This window comes from Dendrobates tinctorius, unplaced genomic scaffold (genome assembly GCF_039654945.1).
Source record: "Dendrobates tinctorius isolate UK_male_01 unplaced genomic scaffold, ASM3965494v1 ptg000308l, whole genome shotgun sequence".
Taxonomy (NCBI): domain Eukaryota; kingdom Metazoa; phylum Chordata; class Amphibia; order Anura; family Dendrobatidae; genus Dendrobates; species Dendrobates tinctorius.
The window spans coordinates 170,591-194,570 of NW_027361975.1; the positions used below are offsets into that span (position 1 = coordinate 170,591).

General features: G+C 41.5%; 1 protein-coding gene across 1 annotated transcript in view; it reads left to right on the forward strand.

Annotated features, from left to right (window-relative positions):
- Positions 1-2,965: 2,965 nt before the first annotated feature.
- The window catches only part of LOC141073596 (uncharacterized), a 99,707-nt gene continuing 78,692 nt past the window's right edge, over positions 2,966-23,980 (forward strand). The window contains exon 1 of the mRNA XM_073560883.1: positions 2,966-3,117. Within this exon, the coding sequence (XP_073416984.1) occupies positions 3,099-3,117 (19 nt within the window). The 5' untranslated portion in view covers positions 2,966-3,098. The remainder of the gene's footprint in view (positions 3,118-23,980) is intronic.

Here is a 23,980-nt window from a genome sequence, read left to right on the forward strand (position 1 = left end):
AGGCAGACTGTAATATAAGGCAGCACCCCCCCATAGGCAGACTGAAAGGTAAGGCAGCACCCCCCCATGGGCAAACTGTTAGGTAAGGCAGCACCCCCCTAGACAGACTGAACGGTAAGGCAGCACCCCCCCATAGGCAGAATGTTAGGTAAGGCAGCATGCCCCCCATAGGCAGACTGATAGGTAACCCCATAGGCAGAATGTTAGGTAAGGCAGCACCCCCCCCCCCATAGGCAGACTGATAGGTAAGGCAGCACCCTCCCATAGGCAGACTGATAGGTAAGGCAGCACCCCACAATAGGCAGACTGATAGGTAAGGCAGCACCCCACAATAGGCAGACTGATAGGTAAGGCAGCACCCCCCATAGGCAGACTAATAGGTAAGGCAGCACCCCCCATGGGCAGACTGTTAGGTAAGACAGCACCCCCCATAGGCAAACTGTTAGGTAAGGCAGCACACCCCCCATAGGCAGACTGATAGGTAAAGCAGCACCCCCCCACAGGCATACTGATAGGTAAGGCAGCACCCCCCCCATAGGCAGACTGTTAGGTAAGGCAGCACCCCCCCATAGGCAGACTGATAGGTAAGGCAGCACCCCCATAGGCAGACTATTAGGTAAGGCAGCACCCCCCCATAGGCAGACTGATAGTTAAGGCAGCACCCCCATAGGCAAACTGTTAGGTAAGGCAGCACCCCCCCATAGATAGACTGTAAGATAATGCACCCCCATAAAGAAAAAAAACCAAAAAAAAACCTCTCTTCCTCCTGTGCTGCTTTGAGCTCCCGCTCTTCTCCTGACAGCGGGCGCTGGACAGTGACGCCATCGCTCCCCGTCAGTGTCTGGTATCAGACGCTGAGAAGGGGATGATGGGAGGAGCGCTCGCTCATTCTCTCATCAGTGCGGTGAGCTGTATCGGCTCATGGCCCTATAGTGGCTGGGCAGCAGAGCAGGGAGATCGATTCTCCCTGCTCTGCCACAGAATGTAACTGTATCAGCGCGCTGTGCACGTCGATACAGTTACAGTAGGTAGCTCCGGGTGGGCCCCCTCAGAGCACAGGGCCCGGGGCCACCGTCCCCCACAGTAGCTACGCTACTGGTTCTGTTCCTTCTATTCTGTAAAGTACGCCTCAAAGTGATAGCTACCGTTTAAACGGTGTCTTTTCGACCAAAACAGATTAGTGGTGGCAGCGGGTAGTCTGGGGTTGTCAGAGTTAGCTGAGATTGTATTGGGGTGTGTATACGTATTCCAAGTGTTGGAATCGAGAGGTGTATCTGCCATACCTTGACGGGTAATTTTCTGAGAGCCAGCCTAGTGGCGCGAACAGGCTGCGGCCTTCTCCGTTGATCGTTGTCCCATCGTGTGATATCAGGGATTTGCGGGATTAGAAATGTCCTGACAAATATTTGGATCCCTGACATTCCCTTTAAGTGTCGCCCCTCCACGCTACTCCCTTCCTATACTGGACCCCCACTTCACACTGTTCCCATGCAGTGTCCTCTTATACTGCCCATTCTCTGTACTGTGCACCCCTATTTATATTGTCACCTTCTTGCTGCCCACTTTCAATACTGCCGTCCCACTCATATACACACTACCCAGTATCTATACTGTACCGCTCACACTTTTTCCCACCCGTATTGTATTATTTATGCTTTGCTTACATATTTAGCAGCGTTTTACATACATTATCATCTCTGTCCACATAGGGGCTCACAATCTAAGTTCCTTATCAGTATGTCTTTGGCGTGTGGGAGAATTGTTAGGAAACCCATTGAAATGCTCGAAGACCATACAGATGCCAAGGACCCCTGCAAAGCCACAGTGCTATCGTGCGATCATTACCCTACACTCGTCACCAATACTGCCCCCTCACAAGTGCTTCCCTGTATCTTCGACTCTAATCTGAGCATGCCTCTTTGCCAGCGCAGGAGCACTTGCTCCTATTGGTGGCGGGTGTTTTATCAATGGGGTGGCCTAATCCCACCGCTGCTGACGTCACCCTGACCCCAGAAGTGCCGGGGGTCAGAGTTACAATTGTAGTCATGCCTGAACCATGCGAATATAATTGATTGCAGGGAGCCAACATGTTATGTTCTCCATACTGGCTGGCACAGAGACCAGCCTAACCCTGGTCCCAGGGGCAGCATATTCCAGCACCTAGAGCAGGGTTCCCCAACTCCAGTCCTCAAGGCCCACCAACAGATCATGTTTTCAGGATTTCCTTAGTATTGCCAAGGTGATAATTGCTTCACCTGTACAATACAAGGGGGATCCTGAAAACATGATCTGTTGGTGGGCCTTGAGGACTGGAGTTGGGGAACCCTGACCTAGAGGACACCTCGGACCACCACCTTGGGCAGCCCCACCAGCTAGCTGCGACCAGGGCAAATATCCCACCTAAACTCCCCACCTCTGGGATACACTCCTGAACCACCATCATAACTGAAGGGAAATTGTGTTTGTCTGGCTCGGGACCAGGCTGGATCTCATGCTGCAGAGGCAAAGATTCCTGCTAGCACCCTGGGCCAGCGCACAGTTCAGCCCAGAGGGTCAGCCAAGCAGCTGGCCCAAACTGTGAAAATCACTTCTAAATGGCATAAATATACATCCCCCCAAAAAAGTAAAATTGCTGCTTTTCCGTCCCCCAGAAATGTAATACATTCAATAAAGCACAACTAGAAGCTAGTAAAATGAGGCTGTCAGTAACCCCGTCCCCACAGGTCCATGTGAGTGCACAGTCTCCTCACTGGTGCAGCCGCTGCCTCTCATACAGCTGCCTAAAAGCCAAGCTCCGCCCTCCAGCCCGGTCATGTGACTTCCTCCAGGTTCTGCATTGTGCTGAGGAGTAACGCACAGAGAATCACATGACCCCTGCTGACCATACGTCATCCTGACCCCGGGTACGTGCAGCTTGTGCCTAGTGCTCATGGGTATTGTGTCCTGGCTCGTTGTGTGTGTGATGGGAGACACTGGGTGGTGTGTGGGAGAGCTCTATACACCAGGGTGGCCATAGGCGGGTGGAAATATGGGGGGTTCTGTACACTCCATGTCTGAGTACTAGTGCATGCCATGTTCTAGAGCTGGAGGCATGTCAAATGGGTGTATACATGCTGGGTGGGTTCTGTAAGCTAATATATATATTACTGTGTCTACCTATGTGTAGTATTTATATAGTATGTGTACATAAGTACTATATAATCCTAGTACGTGTACATAAGTACTATATAATCCTAGTGTGTATATAGTGTGTGTACATATGTACTATATAATCCTAGTATGTATATAGTATGTGTACATATGTACTATATAGTCCTAGTGTGTATATAGTGTGTGTACATATGTACTATATAATCCTAGTGTGTATATAGTGTGTGTACATATGTGCTATTTAATCCTAGTATGTATATACTGTAGTATGTGTACATATGTGCTATATAATCCTAGTATGTATATAGTATGTGTACATATGTACTATATAATCCTAGTGTGTATATAGTATGTGTACATATGTACTATATAATCCTAGTGTGTATATAGTATGTATACATATGTACCATATAATCCTAGTATGTATATAGTATGTGTCCATATGTACTATATAATCCTAGTGTGTATATAGTGTGTGTACATATGTACTATATAATCCTAGTGTGTGTATATAGTATGTATACATATGTACCATATAATCCTAGTATGTATATAGTGTGTTTACATATGTACTATATAATCCTAGTGTGTATATAGTGTGTGTACATAAGTACTATATAATCCTAGTGTGTATATAGTATGTGTACATAAGTACTATATAATCCTAGTGTGTATATAGTATGTATACATATGTACCATATAATCCTAGTATGTATATAGTGTGTGTACATATGTACTATATAATCCTAGTGTGTATATAGTGTGTGTACATATGTACTATATAATCCTAGTGTGTATATAGTGTGTGTACATATGTACTATATAATCCTAGTGTGTATATAGTGTGTGTACATATGTACTATATAATCCTAGTGTGTATATAGTGTGTGTACACATGTACTATATAATCCTAGTGGGTGTATATAGTGTGTGTACATATGTACTATATAATCCTAGTATGTATATAGTGTGTGTACATATGTGCTATATAATCCTAGTGTGTATATAGTATGTGTACATATGTGCTATATAATCCTAGTGCGTATATAGCATGTGTACATATACTATATAATCCTAGTGTGTGTGTATATAGCATGTGTACATATACTATATAATCCTAGTGTGTGTATATAGTATGTGTACATATACTATATAATCCTAGTGTGTATATATAGTATGTGTACATATACTATATAATCCTAGTGTGTGTATATAGTATGTGTACATATACTATATAATCCTAGTGTGTGTATATAGTATGTGTACATATGTACTATATAATCCTAGTGTGTATATAGTATGTGTACATATGTACTATATAATCCTAGTGTGTATATAGTATGTGTACATATTTACTATATAATCCTAGTGTGTGTATATAGTATGTGTACATATGTACTATATAATCCTAGTGTGTATATAGTATGTGTACATATGTACTATATAATCCTAGTGTGTATATAGTATGTATATATATACTATATAATCCTAGTTTGTGTATATAGTATGTGTACATATGTATCATATAATCCTAGTGTGTGTATATAGTATGTGTACATATGTACTATATAATCCTAGTATGTATATAGTATGTGTACATATGTGCTATATAATCCTAGTATGTATATAGTATGTGTACATATGTGCTATATAATCCTAGTGTGTATATAGTATGTGTACATATGTGCTATATAATCCTAGTTCATATATAGCATGTGTACATATACTATATAATCCTAGTGTGTGTATATATTATGTGTACTTATACTATATAATCCTAGTGTGTGTATATAGTATGTGTACATATGTACTATATAATCCTAGTGTGTGTATATAGTATGTGTACATATGTACTATATAATCCTAGTGTGTGTATATAGTATGTGTACATATGTACTATATAATCCTAGTGTGTGTATATAGTATGTGTACATATACTATATAATCCTAGTGTGTATATAGTATGTGTACATATACTATATAATCCTAGTGTGTGTATATAGTATGTGTACATATGTACTATATAATCCTAGTGTGTGTATATAGTATGTGTACATATGTACTATATAATCCTAGTGTGTGTATATAGTATGTGTACATATTTACTATATAATCCTAGTGTGTATATAGTATGTGTACATATACTATATAATCCTAGTGTGTATATAGTATGTGTACATATACTATATAATCCTAGTGTGTGTATATAGTATGTGTACATATACTATATAATCCTAGTGTGTGTATATAGTATGTGTACATATGTACTATATAATCCTAGTGTGTGTATATAGTATGTGTACATATGTACTATATAATCCTAGTGCGTATATAGTATGTGTACATATGTACTATATAATCCTAGTGCGTATATAGTATGTGTACATATGTACTATATAATCCTAGTGTGTATATAGTATGTATACATATACTATATAATCCTAGTGTGTGTATATAGTATGTGTACATATACTATATAATCCTAGTGTGTGTGTATATAGTATGTGTACATATGTACCATATAATCCTAGTGTGTATATTGTATGTGTACATATGTACCATATAATCCTAGTTTGTATATAGTATGTGTACATATGTACCATATAATCCTAGTGTGTATATAGTATGTGTACATATGTACCATATAATCCTAGTGCGTATATAGCATGTGTACATATGTACCATATAATCCTAGTGCGTATATAGCATGTGTACATATGTACCATATAATCCTAGTTTGTATATAGCATGTGTACTTATGTACCATATAATCCTAGTGCGTATATAGCATGTGTACATATGTACTATATAATCCTAGTGCGTATATAGCATGTGTACATATGTTCTATATAATCCTAGTGCGTATATAGCATGTGTACATATGTTCTATATAATCCTAGTGCGTATATAGCATGTGTACATATGTACCATATAATCCTAGTGCGTATATAGCATGTGTACATATGTACCATATAATCCTAGTGCGTATATAGCATGTGTACATATGTACCATATAATCCTAGTGCGTATATAGCATGTGTACATATGTACCATATAATCCTAGTGCGTATATAGCATGTGTACATATGTACTATATAATCCTAGTGTGTGTATATAGCATGTGTACATATGTGCCATATAATCCTAGTGCGTATATAGCATGTGTACATATGTGCCATATAATCCTAGTGCGTATATAGCATGTGTACATATGTACCATATAATCCTAGTGCGTATATAGCATGTGTACATATGTACCATATAATCCTAGTGCGTATATAGCATGTGTACATATGTACCATATAATCCTAGTGTGTATATAGTGTGTGTACATATGTACTATATAATCCTAGTGTGTATATAGTATGTGTACATATGTACTATATAATCCTAGTTTGTGTATATAGTGTGTGTACATATGTACTATATAATCCTAGTATGTATATAGTATGTGTACATATGTACTATATAATCCTAGTGTGTATATAGTGTGTGTACATATGTACTATATAATCCTAGTGTGTATATAGTGTGTGTACATATGTGCTATTTAATCCTAGTATGTATATACTGTAGTATGTGTACATATGTGCTATATAATCCTAGTATGTATATAGTATGTGTACATATGTACTATATAATCCTAGTGTGTATATAGTATGTGTACATATGTACTATATAATCCTAGTGTGTATATAGTATGTATACATATGTACCATATAATCCTAGTATGTATATAGTATGTGTCCATATGTACTATATAATCCTAGTGTGTATATAGTGTGTGTACATATGTACTATATAATCCTAGTGTGTGTATATAGTATGTATACATATGTACCATATAATCCTAGTATGTATATAGTGTGTTTACATATGTACTATATAATCCTAGTGTGTATATAGTGTGTGTACATAAGTACTATATAATCCTAGTGTGTATATAGTATGTGTACATAAGTACTATATAATCCTAGTGTGTATATAGTATGTATACATATGTACCATATAATCCTAGTATGTATATAGTGTGTGTACATATGTACTATATAATCCTAGTGTGTATATAGTGTGTGTACATATGTACTATATAATCCTAGTGTGTATATAGTGTGTGTACATATGTACTATATAATCCTAGTGTGTATATAGTGTGTGTACATATGTACTATATAATCCTAGTGTGTATATAGTGTGTGTACACATGTACTATATAATCCTAGTGGGTGTATATAGTGTGTGTACATATGTACTATATAATCCTAGTATGTATATAGTGTGTGTACATATGTGCTATATAATCCTAGTGTGTATATAGTATGTGTACATATGTGCTATATAATCCTAGTGCGTATATAGCATGTGTACATATACTATATAATCCTAGTGTGTGTGTATATAGCATGTGTACATATACTATATAATCCTAGTGTGTGTATATAGTATGTGTACATATACTATATAATCCTAGTGTGTATATATAGTATGTGTACATATACTATATAATCCTAGTGTGTGTATATAGTATGTGTACATATACTATATAATCCTAGTGTGTGTATATAGTATGTGTACATATGTACTATATAATCCTAGTGTGTATATAGTATGTGTACATATGTACTATATAATCCTAGTGTGTATATAGTATGTGTACATATTTACTATATAATCCTAGTGTGTGTATATAGTATGTGTACATATGTACTATATAATCCTAGTGTGTATATAGTATGTGTACATATGTACTATATAATCCTAGTGTGTATATAGTATGTATATATATACTATATAATCCTAGTTTGTGTATATAGTATGTGTACATATGTATCATATAATCCTAGTGTGTGTATATAGTATGTGTACATATGTACTATATAATCCTAGTATGTATATAGTATGTGTACATATGTGCTATATAATCCTAGTATGTATATAGTATGTGTACATATGTGCTATATAATCCTAGTGTGTATATAGTATGTGTACATATGTGCTATATAATCCTAGTTCATATATAGCATGTGTACATATACTATATAATCCTAGTGTGTGTATATATTATGTGTACTTATACTATATAATCCTAGTGTGTGTATATAGTATGTGTACATATGTACTATATAATCCTAGTGTGTGTATATAGTATGTGTACATATGTACTATATAATCCTAGTGTGTGTATATAGTATGTGTACATATGTACTATATAATCCTAGTGTGTGTATATAGTATGTGTACATATACTATATAATCCTAGTGTGTATATAGTATGTGTACATATACTATATAATCCTAGTGTGTGTATATAGTATGTGTACATATGTACTATATAATCCTAGTGTGTGTATATAGTATGTGTACATATGTACTATATAATCCTAGTGTGTGTATATAGTATGTGTACATATTTACTATATAATCCTAGTGTGTATATAGTATGTGTACATATACTATATAATCCTAGTGTGTATATAGTATGTGTACATATACTATATAATCCTAGTGTGTGTATATAGTATGTGTACATATACTATATAATCCTAGTGTGTGTATATAGTATGTGTACATATGTACTATATAATCCTAGTGTGTGTATATAGTATGTGTACATATGTACTATATAATCCTAGTGCGTATATAGTATGTGTACATATGTACTATATAATCCTAGTGTGTATATAGTATGTGTACATATGTACTATATAATCCTAGTGTGTATATAGTATGTATACATATACTATATAATCCTAGTGTGTGTATATAGTATGTGTACATATACTATATAATCCTAGTGTGTGTGTATATAGTATGTGTACATATGTACCATATAATCCTAGTGTGTATATTGTATGTGTACATATGTACCATATAATCCTAGTTTGTATATAGTATGTGTACATATGTACCATATAATCCTAGTGTGTATATAGTATGTGTACATATGTACCATATAATCCTAGTGCGTATATAGCATGTGTACATATGTACCATATAATCCTAGTGCGTATATAGCATGTGTACATATGTACCATATAATCCTAGTTTGTATATAGCATGTGTACTTATGTACCATATAATCCTAGTGCGTATATAGCATGTGTACATATGTACTATATAATCCTAGTGCGTATATAGCATGTGTACATATGTTCTATATAATCCTAGTGCGTATATAGCATGTGTACATATGTTCTATATAATCCTAGTGCGTATATAGCATGTGTACATATGTACCATATAATCCTAGTGCGTATATAGCATGTGTACATATGTACCATATAATCCTAGTGCGTATATAGCATGTGTACATATGTACCATATAATCCTAGTGCGTATATAGCATGTGTACATATGTACCATATAATCCTAGTGCGTATATAGCATGTGTACATATGTACTATATAATCCTAGTGTGTGTATATAGCATGTGTACATATGTGCCATATAATCCTAGTGCGTATATAGCATGTGTACATATGTGCCATATAATCCTAGTGCGTATATAGCATGTGTACATATGTACCATATAATCCTAGTGCGTATATAGCATGTGTACATATGTACCATATAATCCTAGTGCGTATATAGCATGTGTACATATGTACCATATAATCCTAGTGCGTATATAGTATGTGTACATATGTACCATATAATCCTAGTGTGTATATAGTATGTGTACATATGTACTATATAATCCTAGTGTGTATATAGTGTGTGTACATATGTACTATATAATCCTAGTGTATATATAGTGTGTGTACATATGTACTATATAATCCTAGTGTGTATATAGTGTGTACATATGTACTATATAATCCTAGTGTGTATATAGTGTGTGTACATATGTACCATATAATCCTAGTATGTATATAGTATGTGTACATATGTGCTATATAATCCTAGTATGTATATAGTATGTGTACATATGTGCTATATAATCCTAGTATGTATATAGTATGTGTACATATGTACTATATAAATTCAAATTCAAAGAAGCTTTATTGGCAGGACTAAATACACATTAGTTTTGCCAAAGCAAGTGTACAAAAGGGAGTAGGGATAGGGACTGTAGGGATGTTGGGAAGGGGCTGTAGGAAAGGTGGGTGGGGGCAGTTCCAGGATGGGGGCTATAGAAGTCCATAGCATATCATAGTTCTCTTTCTCGCAGTCTATGACATTCGCTCACATACCGCGCCACTATCTCCACTGCTCTCACTTCTTCCCCCAGCAGCATATATGTTTTCTCTTCCTCCTTCATGGTGATGAAATCCGGGAAGAGTTGTGAGAGTCTCCTAAAGTGAGTGTCCCTCACTGCTGAGTATTTGGAGCAATGTAGCAGGAAGTGGGTCTCATCCTCCAGTGCCTCCTGGTCACAGTGTTGGCACAGTCTTTCCTCCCTGGGCTTGTAGCTCTGCCTGTGTCGGCCGACCTCGATGGCCAGACTGTGGGCACTGAGTCTATATCGGCTCAGGATCTTGCGGTCTCTGGGGTCCGGGAGTTTCTCCAGATATGGGGCCAGTCTGTAGTCTCTCTGTAGACTCTGGTACATGGTCAGTTTCTGTGAGCTGATGATGTCGTTCTTCCAGTCACTTGCGTACCTCTCCTGGCCTTCGTCTACCATCTTCCTGATTCCGGCTTTCGTCAGGTTGTTGTGATTGGTGTTCTGGTCAGGTTGGGTTTGGGTGAGCTGTTCCGAGGGTCCTGGTTTTTCTGTTTCCCCTACATGTGTCAGGGCTTTATGGTGATGGGAGCTTGGATTGCTCCTACGTAGGTGAGCCCGGAATGACAGTGCCCTCTATAGAACCGTTAGGTGTAGAGGGAATCTGCCCAGCTCGGCCGGGCAAGCACTGTTGGAGGTGCTCCAATGGACTTGGAGAAGGTGCTTGCAGAATTCCAGGTGGAATATTTCTGTTGGGCTGGAATCCCACCTTCACCTGTCTGGGTAGGTGTGAGGGCCCCAGACTTCGCTGCCATACAGGAGGATTGGGGCGATGATAGAGTCAAAGATTTTTAACCAGACCCTCACTGGTGGCTTCAGATGGTAGAGTTTCCTTCGGATGGCATAGAAGGTTTTGCTGGCCTTGTCTTTCTGGGTCTCTATGGCTTGTTTGAAGCTCCCTGACCAGTGAATCTCTAGGCCCAGGTAGGTATATTTGTCCGTTCCTGTAAGGGAGCAGTTGTTGAGGACAAATGAAGGGTGCTGCTCTGATTTTCTCTCTTCTGGAACACCATGATGTTGGTTTTCTTTAGGTTGATCGGAAGTGCCCAGGTGGAGCTGAATTTCTCTAAGATTTTCAGGTTTTTTTTGGAGTCCTTTCTCGGTTGGTGACAGAAGCAGCAGGTCATCTGCGTACAGCAGGAATTTCACCTGCGCGTCGTGGACGGTGAGACCTGGTGCTGTGGAAGATTCCAGAGCGGTAGCCAGCTCGTTGATGTAAATGTTGAAGAGCGTTGGGCTTAGGCTGCAGCCTTGTCTGACTCCCCGGCTCTGCTGGAAATAGGCCGTTCTTTTACCGTTCACACGCACACTGCAGAGGTTCTCGGTGTAGGAGCTTTTGATGACATCATAGGTCTTTCCTCCTATTCCGCTCTCCAGCAGTTTCAGGAATAAGCCTGGGTGCCACACCGAATCAAAGGCCTTTTTAAAGTCCACAAAACAGGCATATATCTTCCCGTTCTTTGTATTGTGATTGTGGCTCTGAATGAGGCTGTGCAGGGTGTAGATGTGGTCAGTGGTGCGGTGGTTTGGCATGAACCCTGCTTGGCTTTTGCTGAGGACGTTGTGCTCAGTGAGGAAACTGAGGATCCTCTTGTTCAGGATGCTGTTGAACAGTTTTCCCAGGTTGCTGCTGACACATATTCCTCTGTAGTTGGCAGGGTCGTACCTGTCCCCATTCTTGTGGATGGGTGTGATGACGCCTTGGTTCCAGGTACGAGGGAAGTAGCCAGCACATAGCACAATATTGAAGAGTTTAACCATTGCGGCCTGTATTTCTGGTGGGCTGTACTTTAGCATTTCTGGTGGGATTCCATCCAGGCCACCTGCTTTTCTACATCTTATGGAAGAGATTCTCTCTGCAACTTCCTGTAGTGTGATTGGTGTATCCACGGGGTTTTGGAAACTTTACTTTTTCTTCCATTGTTTTTAGTTTTGCCATTATGCTTTCCTGTTCTTGGCTTAGTTCTTCCTTTGGGATGTCTTTATAGAGGTCTGTAATTCTGCTTCTTCTTCCTGAGGATGGTTTTGTACTGCCTTTGTATGGTGTCATAGGCTTCCCTCAGACCCGGGTTGTTGGGGTCTCTGTGATTTTTGTTTGAGGCTGTTCTCAGGGTCTTCTGTACGGCTTTACATTCTCTGTCAAACCATCCGTTGGTCTGTTTTTCTTTTGATCTCTTGTAGTTGACTTTTTTAAGGTCGGACAGTCTGGCCATTGCATAGAATATATTGTTGAGGTCTTTTGCAGCGTGAGTCACTCCCTTTGGGTTAGGCCTCTTTCACACTTCAGTTTTTTTACAATCAGTCACAATACGCCAGGTTTTGAAAAAAACGGATCCTCAATTTTCTTTTGAGGATCCGTTTTTTTCCCCATTGACTTCCATTAATGACGGATTGCCGTCCGTTGCATCCGTTTTTTTTGAGGATCCGCCTCAAAAAAAACAAGCCTTAAAAAAGCCACACTCATTACAAGGTATATACACCCAAGATATATAGAAAAATGACTTCACTTACAATCAACAGCTGGAATATTCAGGGTCTCAACACCTCGACCTTTGGCTGTAAAACAAATGACCCTGACTTTATACAAAGACTGAGAAATATAGACATTCAGATCCTCCTGGAAACATAGACCAGGGCCGAAAATGAATCTCTGGTGCCCATCGGATACAGGGAAATCTCTGTTCCTGCCCTGAAAAATAAAAACATCAAACAGGGCTGGAGCTCAGGAGGAATACTGATCTGGTATAAAGAGGAGTTCCACCAGTACATCAAACCAGTGAAGAGAGGAGGCAGCCACATATGGATCAGGATCAGCAGCTCCATCCTCACCTCTCAGTCTGATGTCCACCTCTGCGCCACCTATATACCACCACCAGAGTCACTCTACTTCAATCCAGACTGCTTCGAGATCCTACAAAGAGAAGCCGCCCACTATCAAGCCCTGGGCAAAGTTCTCATCTTTGGAGACCTCAATGCAAGAACAGGGAGAGAAAAAGACTTCCTGACCACGGACGGGAACATCTACATATTTGGAGCAGAGAATGACGGCCAAGATTCAGTAGTCACAGAGAGAAACAGCTATAACAGACCAGTAAACAAAAGTGGTAAAAAGCTCCTGAACGTATGTAGAAGCTTAGGACTTCATATTCTTAATGGACGAACCAAAGGAGACTCCTTAGGGAGGTGTACACTAAACTCCCTTGTAGGGAGGAGTGTAGTAGATTATGCCATTACAGATATGAACCTGGCAAATATCAGCACCTTCATAGTCTCCCCACAAATGCACTTGTCAGACCACAGCCAACTTCTTCTGTACCTGAAATCTACAGCGAAACCATCCACTCAAAAGCCTCAGCAGAGCGGCCTCTTCAACCGGCCTCCATCCTATAAATGGCACAAAATGTCGGCATTAAAGTATAAAGAGGCTCCCAGCAGACCTGAAATACAGCGGATGCTCCACCACTTCTACAACTACGAGTACCAGCCTAACCCAAAGGGAGTGAGTCAAGCTGCAAAAGACCTCACAATATATTCTATGCAATGGCCAGACTGTCCGACCTTAAAAAAGTCAACTACGAGAGATCAAAAGAAAAACAGATCAATGGATGGTTTGACAGAGAATGTAAAGCCGTACGGAAGACCTCAAACAAGAAACACAGAGACCCCAACCACCCGGGTCTGAGGGAAGCCTATGACACCATACAAAGGCAGTACAAAACCATCCTCAGGAGGAAGAAGCAGAGTTACATCTCCAACAAACTTAACCAACTCCAAGACGCCCTCCAAGACAACTCCTTCTGGGAACTATGGAACCACATGGGCACAAAAGACAAGAAAAACAACATCCATATCCAAAATGGCAACATCTGGCTCCAGTACTTCAGAGACCTCTATAAAGACATCCCAAAGGAAGAACTAAGCCAAGAACAGGAAAGCATAATGGCAAAACTAAAAGCAATGGAGGAAAAAGTAAAAAATTTCCAAAACCCCGTGGATACACCAATCACACTACAGGAAGTTGCAGAGAGAATCTCTTCCATAAGATGTAGAAAAGCCTGGTTGGAATCCCACCAGAAATGCTGAAGTACAGCCCACCAGAAATACAGGCCGCAATGGTTAAACTCTTCAATATTGTGCTATGTGCTGGCTACTTCCCTCATACCTGGAACCAAGGCCTCATCACACCCATCCACAAAAATGGGGACAGGTACGACCCTGCCAACTACAGAGGAATATGTGTCAGCAGCAACCTGGGAAAACTGTTCAACAGCATCCTGAACAAGAGGATCCTCAGTTTCCTCACTGAGCACAACGTCCTCAGCAAAAGCCAAGCAGGGTTCATGCCAAACCACCGCACCACTGACCACATCTACACCCTGCACAGCCTCATTCAGAGCCTGGGAAAACAGTTCAACAGCATCCTGAACAAGAGGATCTTCAGTTTCCTCACTGAGCACAACGTCCTCAGCAAGAGCCAAGCAGGGTTCATACCAAACCACTGACCACATCTACACCCTGCACAGCCTCATTCAGAGCCACGTCCACAATACAAAGAACGGGAAGATATATGCCTGTTTTGTGGACTTTAAAAAGGCCTTTGATTCGGTGTGGCACCCAGGCTTATTCCTGAAACTGCTGGAGAGCGGAATAGGAAGAAAGACCTATGATGTCATCAAAAGCTCCTACACCGAGAACCTCTGCAGTGTGCGTGTGAACGGTAAAAGAACGGCATATTTCCAGCAGAGCCGGGGAGTCAGACAAGGCTGCAGCCTAAGCCCAACGCTCTTCAACATTTACATCAACGAGCTGGCTACCGCTCTGGAATCTTCCACAGCACCAGGTCTCACCGTCCACGACGCGCAGGTGAAATTCCTGCTGTACGCAGATGACCTGCTGCTTCTGTCACCAACCGAGAAAGGACTCCAAAAAAACCTGAAAATCTTAGAGAAATTCAGCTCCACCTGGGCACTTCCGATCAACCTAAAGAAAACCAACATCATGGTGTTCCAGAAGAGAGAAAATCAGAGCAGCACCCTTCATTTGTCCTCAACAACTGCTCCCTTACAGGAACGGACAAATATACCTACCTGGGCCTAGAGATTCACTGGTCAGGGAGCTTCAAACAAGCCATAGAGACCCAGAAAGACAAGGCCAGCAAAACCTTCTATGCCATCCGAAGGAAACTCTACCATCTGAAGCCACCAGTGAGGGTCTGGTTAAAAATCTTTGACTCGATCATCGCCCCAATCCTCCTGTATGGCAGCGAAGTCTGGGGCCCTCACACCTACCCAGACTGGTCAAGGTGGGATTCCAGCCCAACAGAAATATTCCACCTGGAATTCTGCAAGCACCTTCTCCAAGTCCATTGGAGCACCTCCAACAGTGCTTGCCCGGCCGAGCTGGGCAGATTCCCTCTACACCTAACGGTTCTATAGAGGGCACTGTCATTCCGGGCTCACCTACGTAGGAGCAATCCAAGCTCCCATCACCATAAAGCCCTGACACATGTAGGGGAAACAGAAAAACCAGGACCCTCGGAACAGCTCACCCAAACCCAACCTGACCAGAACACCAATTACAACAACCTGACGAAAGCCGGAATCAGGAAGATGGTAGACGAAGGCCAGGAGAGGTACGTAAGTGAGTGGAAGATCGACATCATCAGCTCACAGAAACTGACCATGTACCAGAGTCTACAGAGAGACTACAGACTGGCCCCATATCTGGAGAAACTCCCGCACCCCAGAGACCGTAAGATCCTGAGCCGATATAGACTCAGTGCCCACAGTCTGGCCATCGAGGTCGGCCGACACAGGCAGAGCTACAAGCCCAGGGAGGAAAGACTGTGCCAACACCGTGACCAGGAGGCACTGGAGGATGAGACCCACTTCCTGCTACACTGCTCCAAATACTCAGCAGTGAGGGACACTCACTTTAGGAGACTCTCACAACTCTTCCCGGATTTCATCACCATGAAGGAGGAAGAGAAAATATATATCCTGCTGGGGGAAGAAGAGAGAGCAGTGGAGATAGCGGCGCAATATGTGAGCGCATGCCATAGGCTGCGAGAAAGAGAACTATGATATGCCAAGGACTTCTATGGCCCCCACCCTGGATCTGCCCCATGCCCCCATCCACCTTCCCTATGCCATGGACTTCTATAGCCCCATCCTGGATATGCCCCCACCCACCGTTCCTACATCCCCTTCCCAACATCCCTACAGTCCCTATCCCTATTCCCTTTTGTACACTTGCTTTGGCAAAACTAATGTGTATTTAGTCCTGCCAATAAAGCTTCTTTGAATCTTGAATCAATATAATCCTAGTATGTATATTGTATGTGTACATTTGTGCTATATAATCCTAGTATGTATATAGTATGTGTACATATGTGCTATATAATCCTAGTGTGTATATAGTATGTGTACATATACTATATAATCCTAGTGTGCATATAGTATGTGTACATATACTATATAATCCTAGTATGTATATAGTATGTGTCCATATGTACTATATAATCCTAATGTGTATATAGTATATGTACTATATAATCCTAGTGTGTATATAGCATGTGTACATATGTACTTTATAATCCTAGTGTGTATATAGTATGTGTACATACAGGGGTTGGACAAAATAATGGAAACACCTGGAAACATCAACAAAAGTTTAATATGGTGTAGGTCCACCTTTTGCGGTGATTACAGCCTCAATTCTCCGAGGTGTGGATTCATACAAGGTGTGAATTGTTTCCAAAGGAATTTTGGCCCATTCTTCAGTTAAAACACCCTCCAGTTCTTTGAACGACGATGGCGGCGGAAATCGATGTCTAACTTGAATCTCTAAAATCGAACATAAATGCTCAATAATGTTGAGGTCTGGGGATTGTGGGGGCCAGATGAGATGCTCAACTTCATTACAATGTTCCTTGTGCCATGCTTTAACGATTCTAGCTGTATGAATTGGTGCATTATCATCCTAAAAGATGGCGTTCCCCTCCGGGAACAGTGCTTGAACCATAGGATGCACTTGGTCGCCCAAAATGCCTAAATAATCTCTGCTGTTCATTCTTCCATGAAGGAATATCATTGGCCCGGCAGATCTCCACGAAATAGCACCCCAGATCATCACAGAACCTCCGCCATGTTTTACGGTTGGGAGAAGGCAGTCTGGATGGAATGCTTCTTTCGGCCGTCTACAAGCGTACACGAGGTCGGAAATAGGGTAAACGATGATTCGTCTGAGAATATCAAGTTTCCACTGCTCGAGGGACCAATTCTGGAGGTTTCTACACCACTCTAAACGCTTGGAAACATTTGTCATTGAGAGTAGTGGTTTTTGAATTGCAGCTCTTCCGTGGAATCCAGATTTGTGCAGCTCCCGACAAACAGTTTTTGTGGAAACTGGGTTCTGTAGGTGTTCATTGAGCTCAGCAGTGATTTTCGGAGCTGTGGTCTTGCGATCCTCTCTCACAATTCGCTTTAGAGTCCGACGGTCTCTCTCAGTCAACTTCGACTTTCGGCCGGACCTGTGCTTTGCTGCGGACGTTTTTCCTTCTCTTTCAAACGCAGTCATTACTTTGGAGACAGTACCTCTTGACACGCCAAGCATTCGGGCACTTTCTGTTACACTAGCGCCTGCCATACGAGCACCAACAATTTGGCCTCTTTGAAAATCCGAGAGGTCTGCCATTGGTATCAGGTTTTCATCAATGTTCTTACAATTCTGCAAAACGAACAGTTAATTTGCATACACTTATCACATAACACAAATAATCAACTACAAAACATTACCATATGTCACGGTTTGCATGTTTATAACATGTTCGAAGATTATGATGCCAAAACGTTAGGTGTTTCCATTATTTTGTCCAACCCCTGTATATACTTTATAATCCTAGTGTGTATATAGTATGTGTACATATATACTTTATAATCCTAGTATGTATATAGTATGTGTACACATATACTATATAATACTAGTGTGTATATAGTATGTGTACATATATACTATATAATCCTAGTATGTATATAGTATGTGTACATACCGTATATACTCGAATATAAGCCGAGATTTTCAGCCCGTTTTTTTGGGCTGAAAGTCCCCCTCTCGGCTTATATTCGAGTCATATACACCAGGGGTCAGAGGGGGAGGGGGGCGGGGGTGTCAGGTCATACTTACCCGTCCTGACGCTGTGTCTTGAGCCCCCAGCTTCTCCCCGTGCTCTCTCTTCCTGCCTTCAGCGGTCACGTGGTGCCGCTCATTAAAACTCATGAATATGCGCATATTCATGAGTTTTAATGAGCGGCACCACGTGACCGCTGAAGGCAGGAAGAGAGAGCGCGGAGAAGCTGGGGACTCAAGCGACAGCGTCAGGACGGGTAAGTATAGCGATACTCACCTGTCCTGCGTCCATGGCTGCTTGCTGCTGTCTGTCATCGGTCAGTGACTTCAGACAGCAGAGGGCGCGGTGACGTGATTAGTGCGCGCCGCGCCCCCTGCAGTCTGAACGTCACTGACTGATGACGTGGCAGATAGCGGTGAGCAGCCATGGACGCAGGACAGGTGAGAATCTGACACCCAGCGACGGAGAGGTGAGTATGTCATTTTTTTTATTTTTACATGCAGCAGCAGCGGCAGCACATGGGGGAATAATCTTAAGGAGCTTCTAATGGGGGCAGCATATGGGGGAATAATATGGAGCTTCTAATGGGGGCAGTATATGGGGGAACAATATGGAGCTTCTAATGGGGGCAGTATATGGAGCTTCTAATGGGGGCAGTATATGGGGGAACAATATGGAGCTTCTAATGGGGGCAGTATATGGAGCTTCTAATGAGGGCAGTATATGGGGGAACAATATGGAGCTTCTAATGGGGGCAGTATATGGGGGCACAATATGGAGCTTCTAATGGGGGCAGCATATGGGGGAACAATATGGAGCTTCTAATGGGGGCAGTATATGGAGCTTCTAATGGGGGCAGTATATGGGGGAACAATATGGAGCTTCTAATGGGGGCAGTATATGGGGGAACAATATGGAGCTTCTAATGGGGGCAGTATCTGGGGGAACAATATGGAGCTTCTAATGGGGGCAGCATATGGGGGAACAATCTATGGAGCTTCTTATGGGGGCAGTATATGGGGGAATAATCTATGGAGCTTCTTATGAGGGCAGCATATGGGGGAATAATCTATGGAGCATTTCCCACCCTAGGCTTATACTCGAGTCAATAAGTTTTCCCAGTTTTTTGTGGCAAAATTAGGGGGGTCGGCTTATACTCGGGTCGGCTTATACTCGAGTATATACGGTATGTACTTTATAATCCTAGTATGTGTACATACTGTATGTGCTATATAATCCTAGTATGTATTAAAAAAAGAAAAGAGCCAGCACTGCCAGTGGTCAGAACGCATAACATGAGGTGCATATGCACATATCTTACTGCATTCAAAATGAGACATTTAGCAAAATATTGATCAATATATTGAGCCACCCCACCACACCAAGGCAATCTCATATGGGGGGTCCTACTCTACATTTTTATTTATTCACTGTGCCATTGCGGCCTCCTAAATGTTTTAAAAGCAAGACCATATCAAATGCAATCCATACCTGAAGCATATCTGCATCACTCCCGTGCAGCCAGATGGAGCAGGTGCAGATGAAGGCCAACCAGGTCTGAACACAGACATCTCAGGTTTGACCTCCACACACTGCCCAACCAGCAAACACAGATAAAGGGCAATGCAGGCTCAGACATGGATGCAAAAATAAATAAAGCCTGGGGCAGGGCGGGGCTGCCGTGAGTGTGCACAGCAGCCTAGATCAATCACAATAAACACAGAAAAGATGGCGAACATGACCCAGCGTGCACGGCAACAGTGGTGGTCAGCCACAAAACCAATTTGCAATAAAAAAAGGAGCCAGCACTGCCAGTGGTCAGAACGCATATCATGAGGTGCATATGCCCATATCTTACTGCATTCAAAATGAGACATTTAGCAAAATATTGATCAATATATTGAGCCACCCCGCCACGCCAAGGCAATCTCATATGGGGGGTCCTGGTATGTATATAGTATGTGTACATATGTACTATATAATCCTAGTATGTACATATGTGCTATATAATCCTAGTATGTACAGTGGGGCAAAAAAGTATTTAGTCAGTCAGCAATAGTGCAAGTTCCACCACTTAAAAAGATGAGAGGCGTCTGTAATTTACATCATAGGTAGACCTCAACTATGGGAGACAAACTGAGAAAAAAAAATCCAGAAAATCACATTGTCTGTTTTTTTTTCATTTTATTTGCATATTATGGTGGAAAATAAGTATTTGGTCAGAAACAAAATTTCATCTCAATACTTTGTGTGATATATCCTTTGTTGGCAATGACAGAGGTCAAACGTTTTCTGTAAGTCTTCACAAGGTTGCCACACACTGTTGTTGGTATGTTGGCCCATTCCTCCATGCAGATCTCCTCTAGAGCAGTGATGTTTTTGGCTTTTCGCTTGGCAACACGGACTTTCAACTCCCTCCAAGGGTTTTCTATAGGGTTGAGATCTGGAGACTGGCTAGGCCACTCCAGGACCTTGAAATGCTTCTTACGAAGCCACTCCTTCGTTGCCCTGGCGGTGTGCTTTGGATCATTGTCATGTTGAAAGACCCAGCCACGTTTCATCTTCAATGCCCTTGCTGATGGAAGGAGGTTTGCACTCAAAATCTCACGATACATGGCCCCATTCATTCTTTCATGTACCCGGATCAGTCGTCCTGGCCCCTTTGCAGAGAAACAGCCCCAAAGCATGATGTTTCCACCACCATGCTTTACAGTAGGTATGGTGTTTGATGGATGCAACTTTCTTTTTCCTCCAAACATGACAAGTTGTGTTTCTACCAAACAGTTCCAGTTTGGTTTCATCAGACCATAGGACATTCTCCCAAAACTCCTCTGGATCATCCAAATGCTCTCTAGCAAACTTCAGACGGGCCCGGACATGTACAGGCTTAAGCAGTGGGACACGTCTGGCACTACAGGATCTGAGTCCATGGTGGCGTAGTGTGTTACTTATGGTAGGCCTTGTTACATTGGTCCCAGCTCTCTGCAGTTCATTCACTAGGTCCCCCCGCGTGGTTCTGGGATTTTTGCTCACCGTTCTTGTGATCATTCTGACCCCACGGGATGGGATTTTGCGTGGAGCACCAGATCGAGGGAGATTATCAGTGGTCTTGTATGTCTTCCATTTTCTAATTATTGCTCCCACAGTTGATTTCTTCACTCCAAGCTGGTTGGCTATTGCAGATTCAGTCTTCCCAGCCTGGTGCAGGGCTACAATTTTGTTTCTGGTGTCCTTTGACAGCTCTTTGGTCTTCACCATAGTGGAGTTTGGAGTCAGACTGTTTGAGGGTGTGCACAGGTGTCTTTTTATACTGATAACAAGTTTAAACAGGTGCCATTACTACAGGTAATGAGTGGAGGAAAGAGGAGACTCTTAAAGAAGAAGTTACAGGTCTGTGAGAGCCAGAAATCTTGATTGCTTGTTTCTGACCAAATACTTATTTTCCACCATAATATGCAAATAAAATGAAAAAAAAACAGACAATGTGATTTTCTGGATTTTTTTTTCTCAGTTTGTCTCCCATAGTTGAGGTCTACCTATGATGTAAATTACAGACGCCTCTCATCTTTTTAAGTGGTGGAACTTGCACTATTGCTGACTGACTAAATACTTTTTTGCCCCACTGTATATAGTATGTGTACATATATACTATATAATCCTAGTATGTTTATAGTGTGTACATATATATACTATATAATTCTAGTATGTATATAATGTGTACATATATACTATATAATCCTAGTATGTATATAGTATGTGTACATATATACTATATAATCCTAGTATGTATATAGTATGTGTACATATGTGCTATATAATCCTAGTATGGATATAGTATGTGTACATATATACTATATAATCCTAGTATGTATACAGTTTGTGTACATATGTACCATATAATCCTAGTATTTATATGACGTGTACATATAGTGTGAGTACATATCTTCTATCTATATATATATATATATATATATATATATATATATATATATATATATATATATACACTCACTGGCCACTTTATTAGGTACACCTGTCCAACTGTGTGTTAATTTCTAATCAGCCAATCACATGGCGGCAACTCAGTGCATTTAGGCATGTAGACATGGTCAAGACAATCTCCTGCAGTTCAAACCGAGCATCAGTATGGGGAAGAAAGGTGATTTGAGTGCCTTTGAACGTGGCATGATTGTTGGTGCCAGAAGGGCTGGTCTGAGTATTTCAGAAACTGCTGATCTACTGGGATTTTCACGCACAACCATCTCTAGGGTTTACAGAGAATGGTCCGAAAAAGAAAAAAAATCCAGTGAGCGGCAGTTCTGTGGCCGGAAATGCCTTGTTGATGCCAGAGGTCAGAGGAGAATGGGCAGACTGGTTCGAGCTGATAGAAAGGCAACAGTGACTCAAATTGCCACCCGTTACAACCAAGGTAGGCAGAAGAGCATCTCTGAACGCACAGTGCGTCGAACTTTGAGGCAGATGGGCTACAGCAGCAGAAGACCACACCGGGTACCACTCCTCTCAGCTAAGAACAGGAAACTGAGGCTACAATTTGCACAAGCTCATCGAAATTGGACAGTAGAAGATTGGAAAAACGTTGCCTGGTCTGATGAGTCTCGATTTCTGCTGCGACATTCGGATGGTAGGGTCAGAATTTGGCGTAAACAACATGAAAGCATGGATCCATCCTGCCTTGTATCAACGGTTCAGGCTGGTGGTGGTGGTGTCATGGTGTGGGGAATTTTTTCTTGGCACTCTTTGGGCCCCTTGGTACCAATTGAGCATCGTTGCAATGCCACAGCCTACCTGAGTATTGTTGCTGACCATGTCCATCCCTTTATGACCACAATGTACCCAACATCTGATGGCTACTTTCAGCAGGATAATGCGCCATGTCATAAAGCTCGAATCATCTCAGATTGGTTTCTTGAACATGACAATGAGTTCACTGTACTCAAATGGCCTCCTCAGTCACCAGATCTCAATCCAATAGAGCATCTTTGGGATGTGGTGGAACGGGAGATTCGCATCAGGGATGTGCAGCCGACAAATCTGCGCCAACTGTGTGATGCCATCATGTCAATATGGTCCAAAATCTCTGAGGAATGCTTCCAGCACCTTGTTGAATCTCTGCCACGAAGAATTGAGGCAGTTCTGAAGGCAAAAGGGGGTCCAACCCGTTACTAGCATGGTGTACCTAATAAAGTGGCCAGTGAGTGTATATATATATACACTCACTGGCCACTTTATTAGGTACACCTGTCCAACTGTGTGTTAAGACTTAATTTCTAATCAGCCAATCACATGGCGGCAACTCAGTGCATTTAGGCATGTAGACATGGTCAAGACAATCTCCTGCAGTTCAAACCGAGCATCAGTATGGGGAAGAAAGGTGATTTGAGTGCCTTTGAACGTGGCATGATTGTTGGTGCCAGAAGGGCTGGTCTGAGTATTTCAGAAACTGCTGATCTACTGGGATT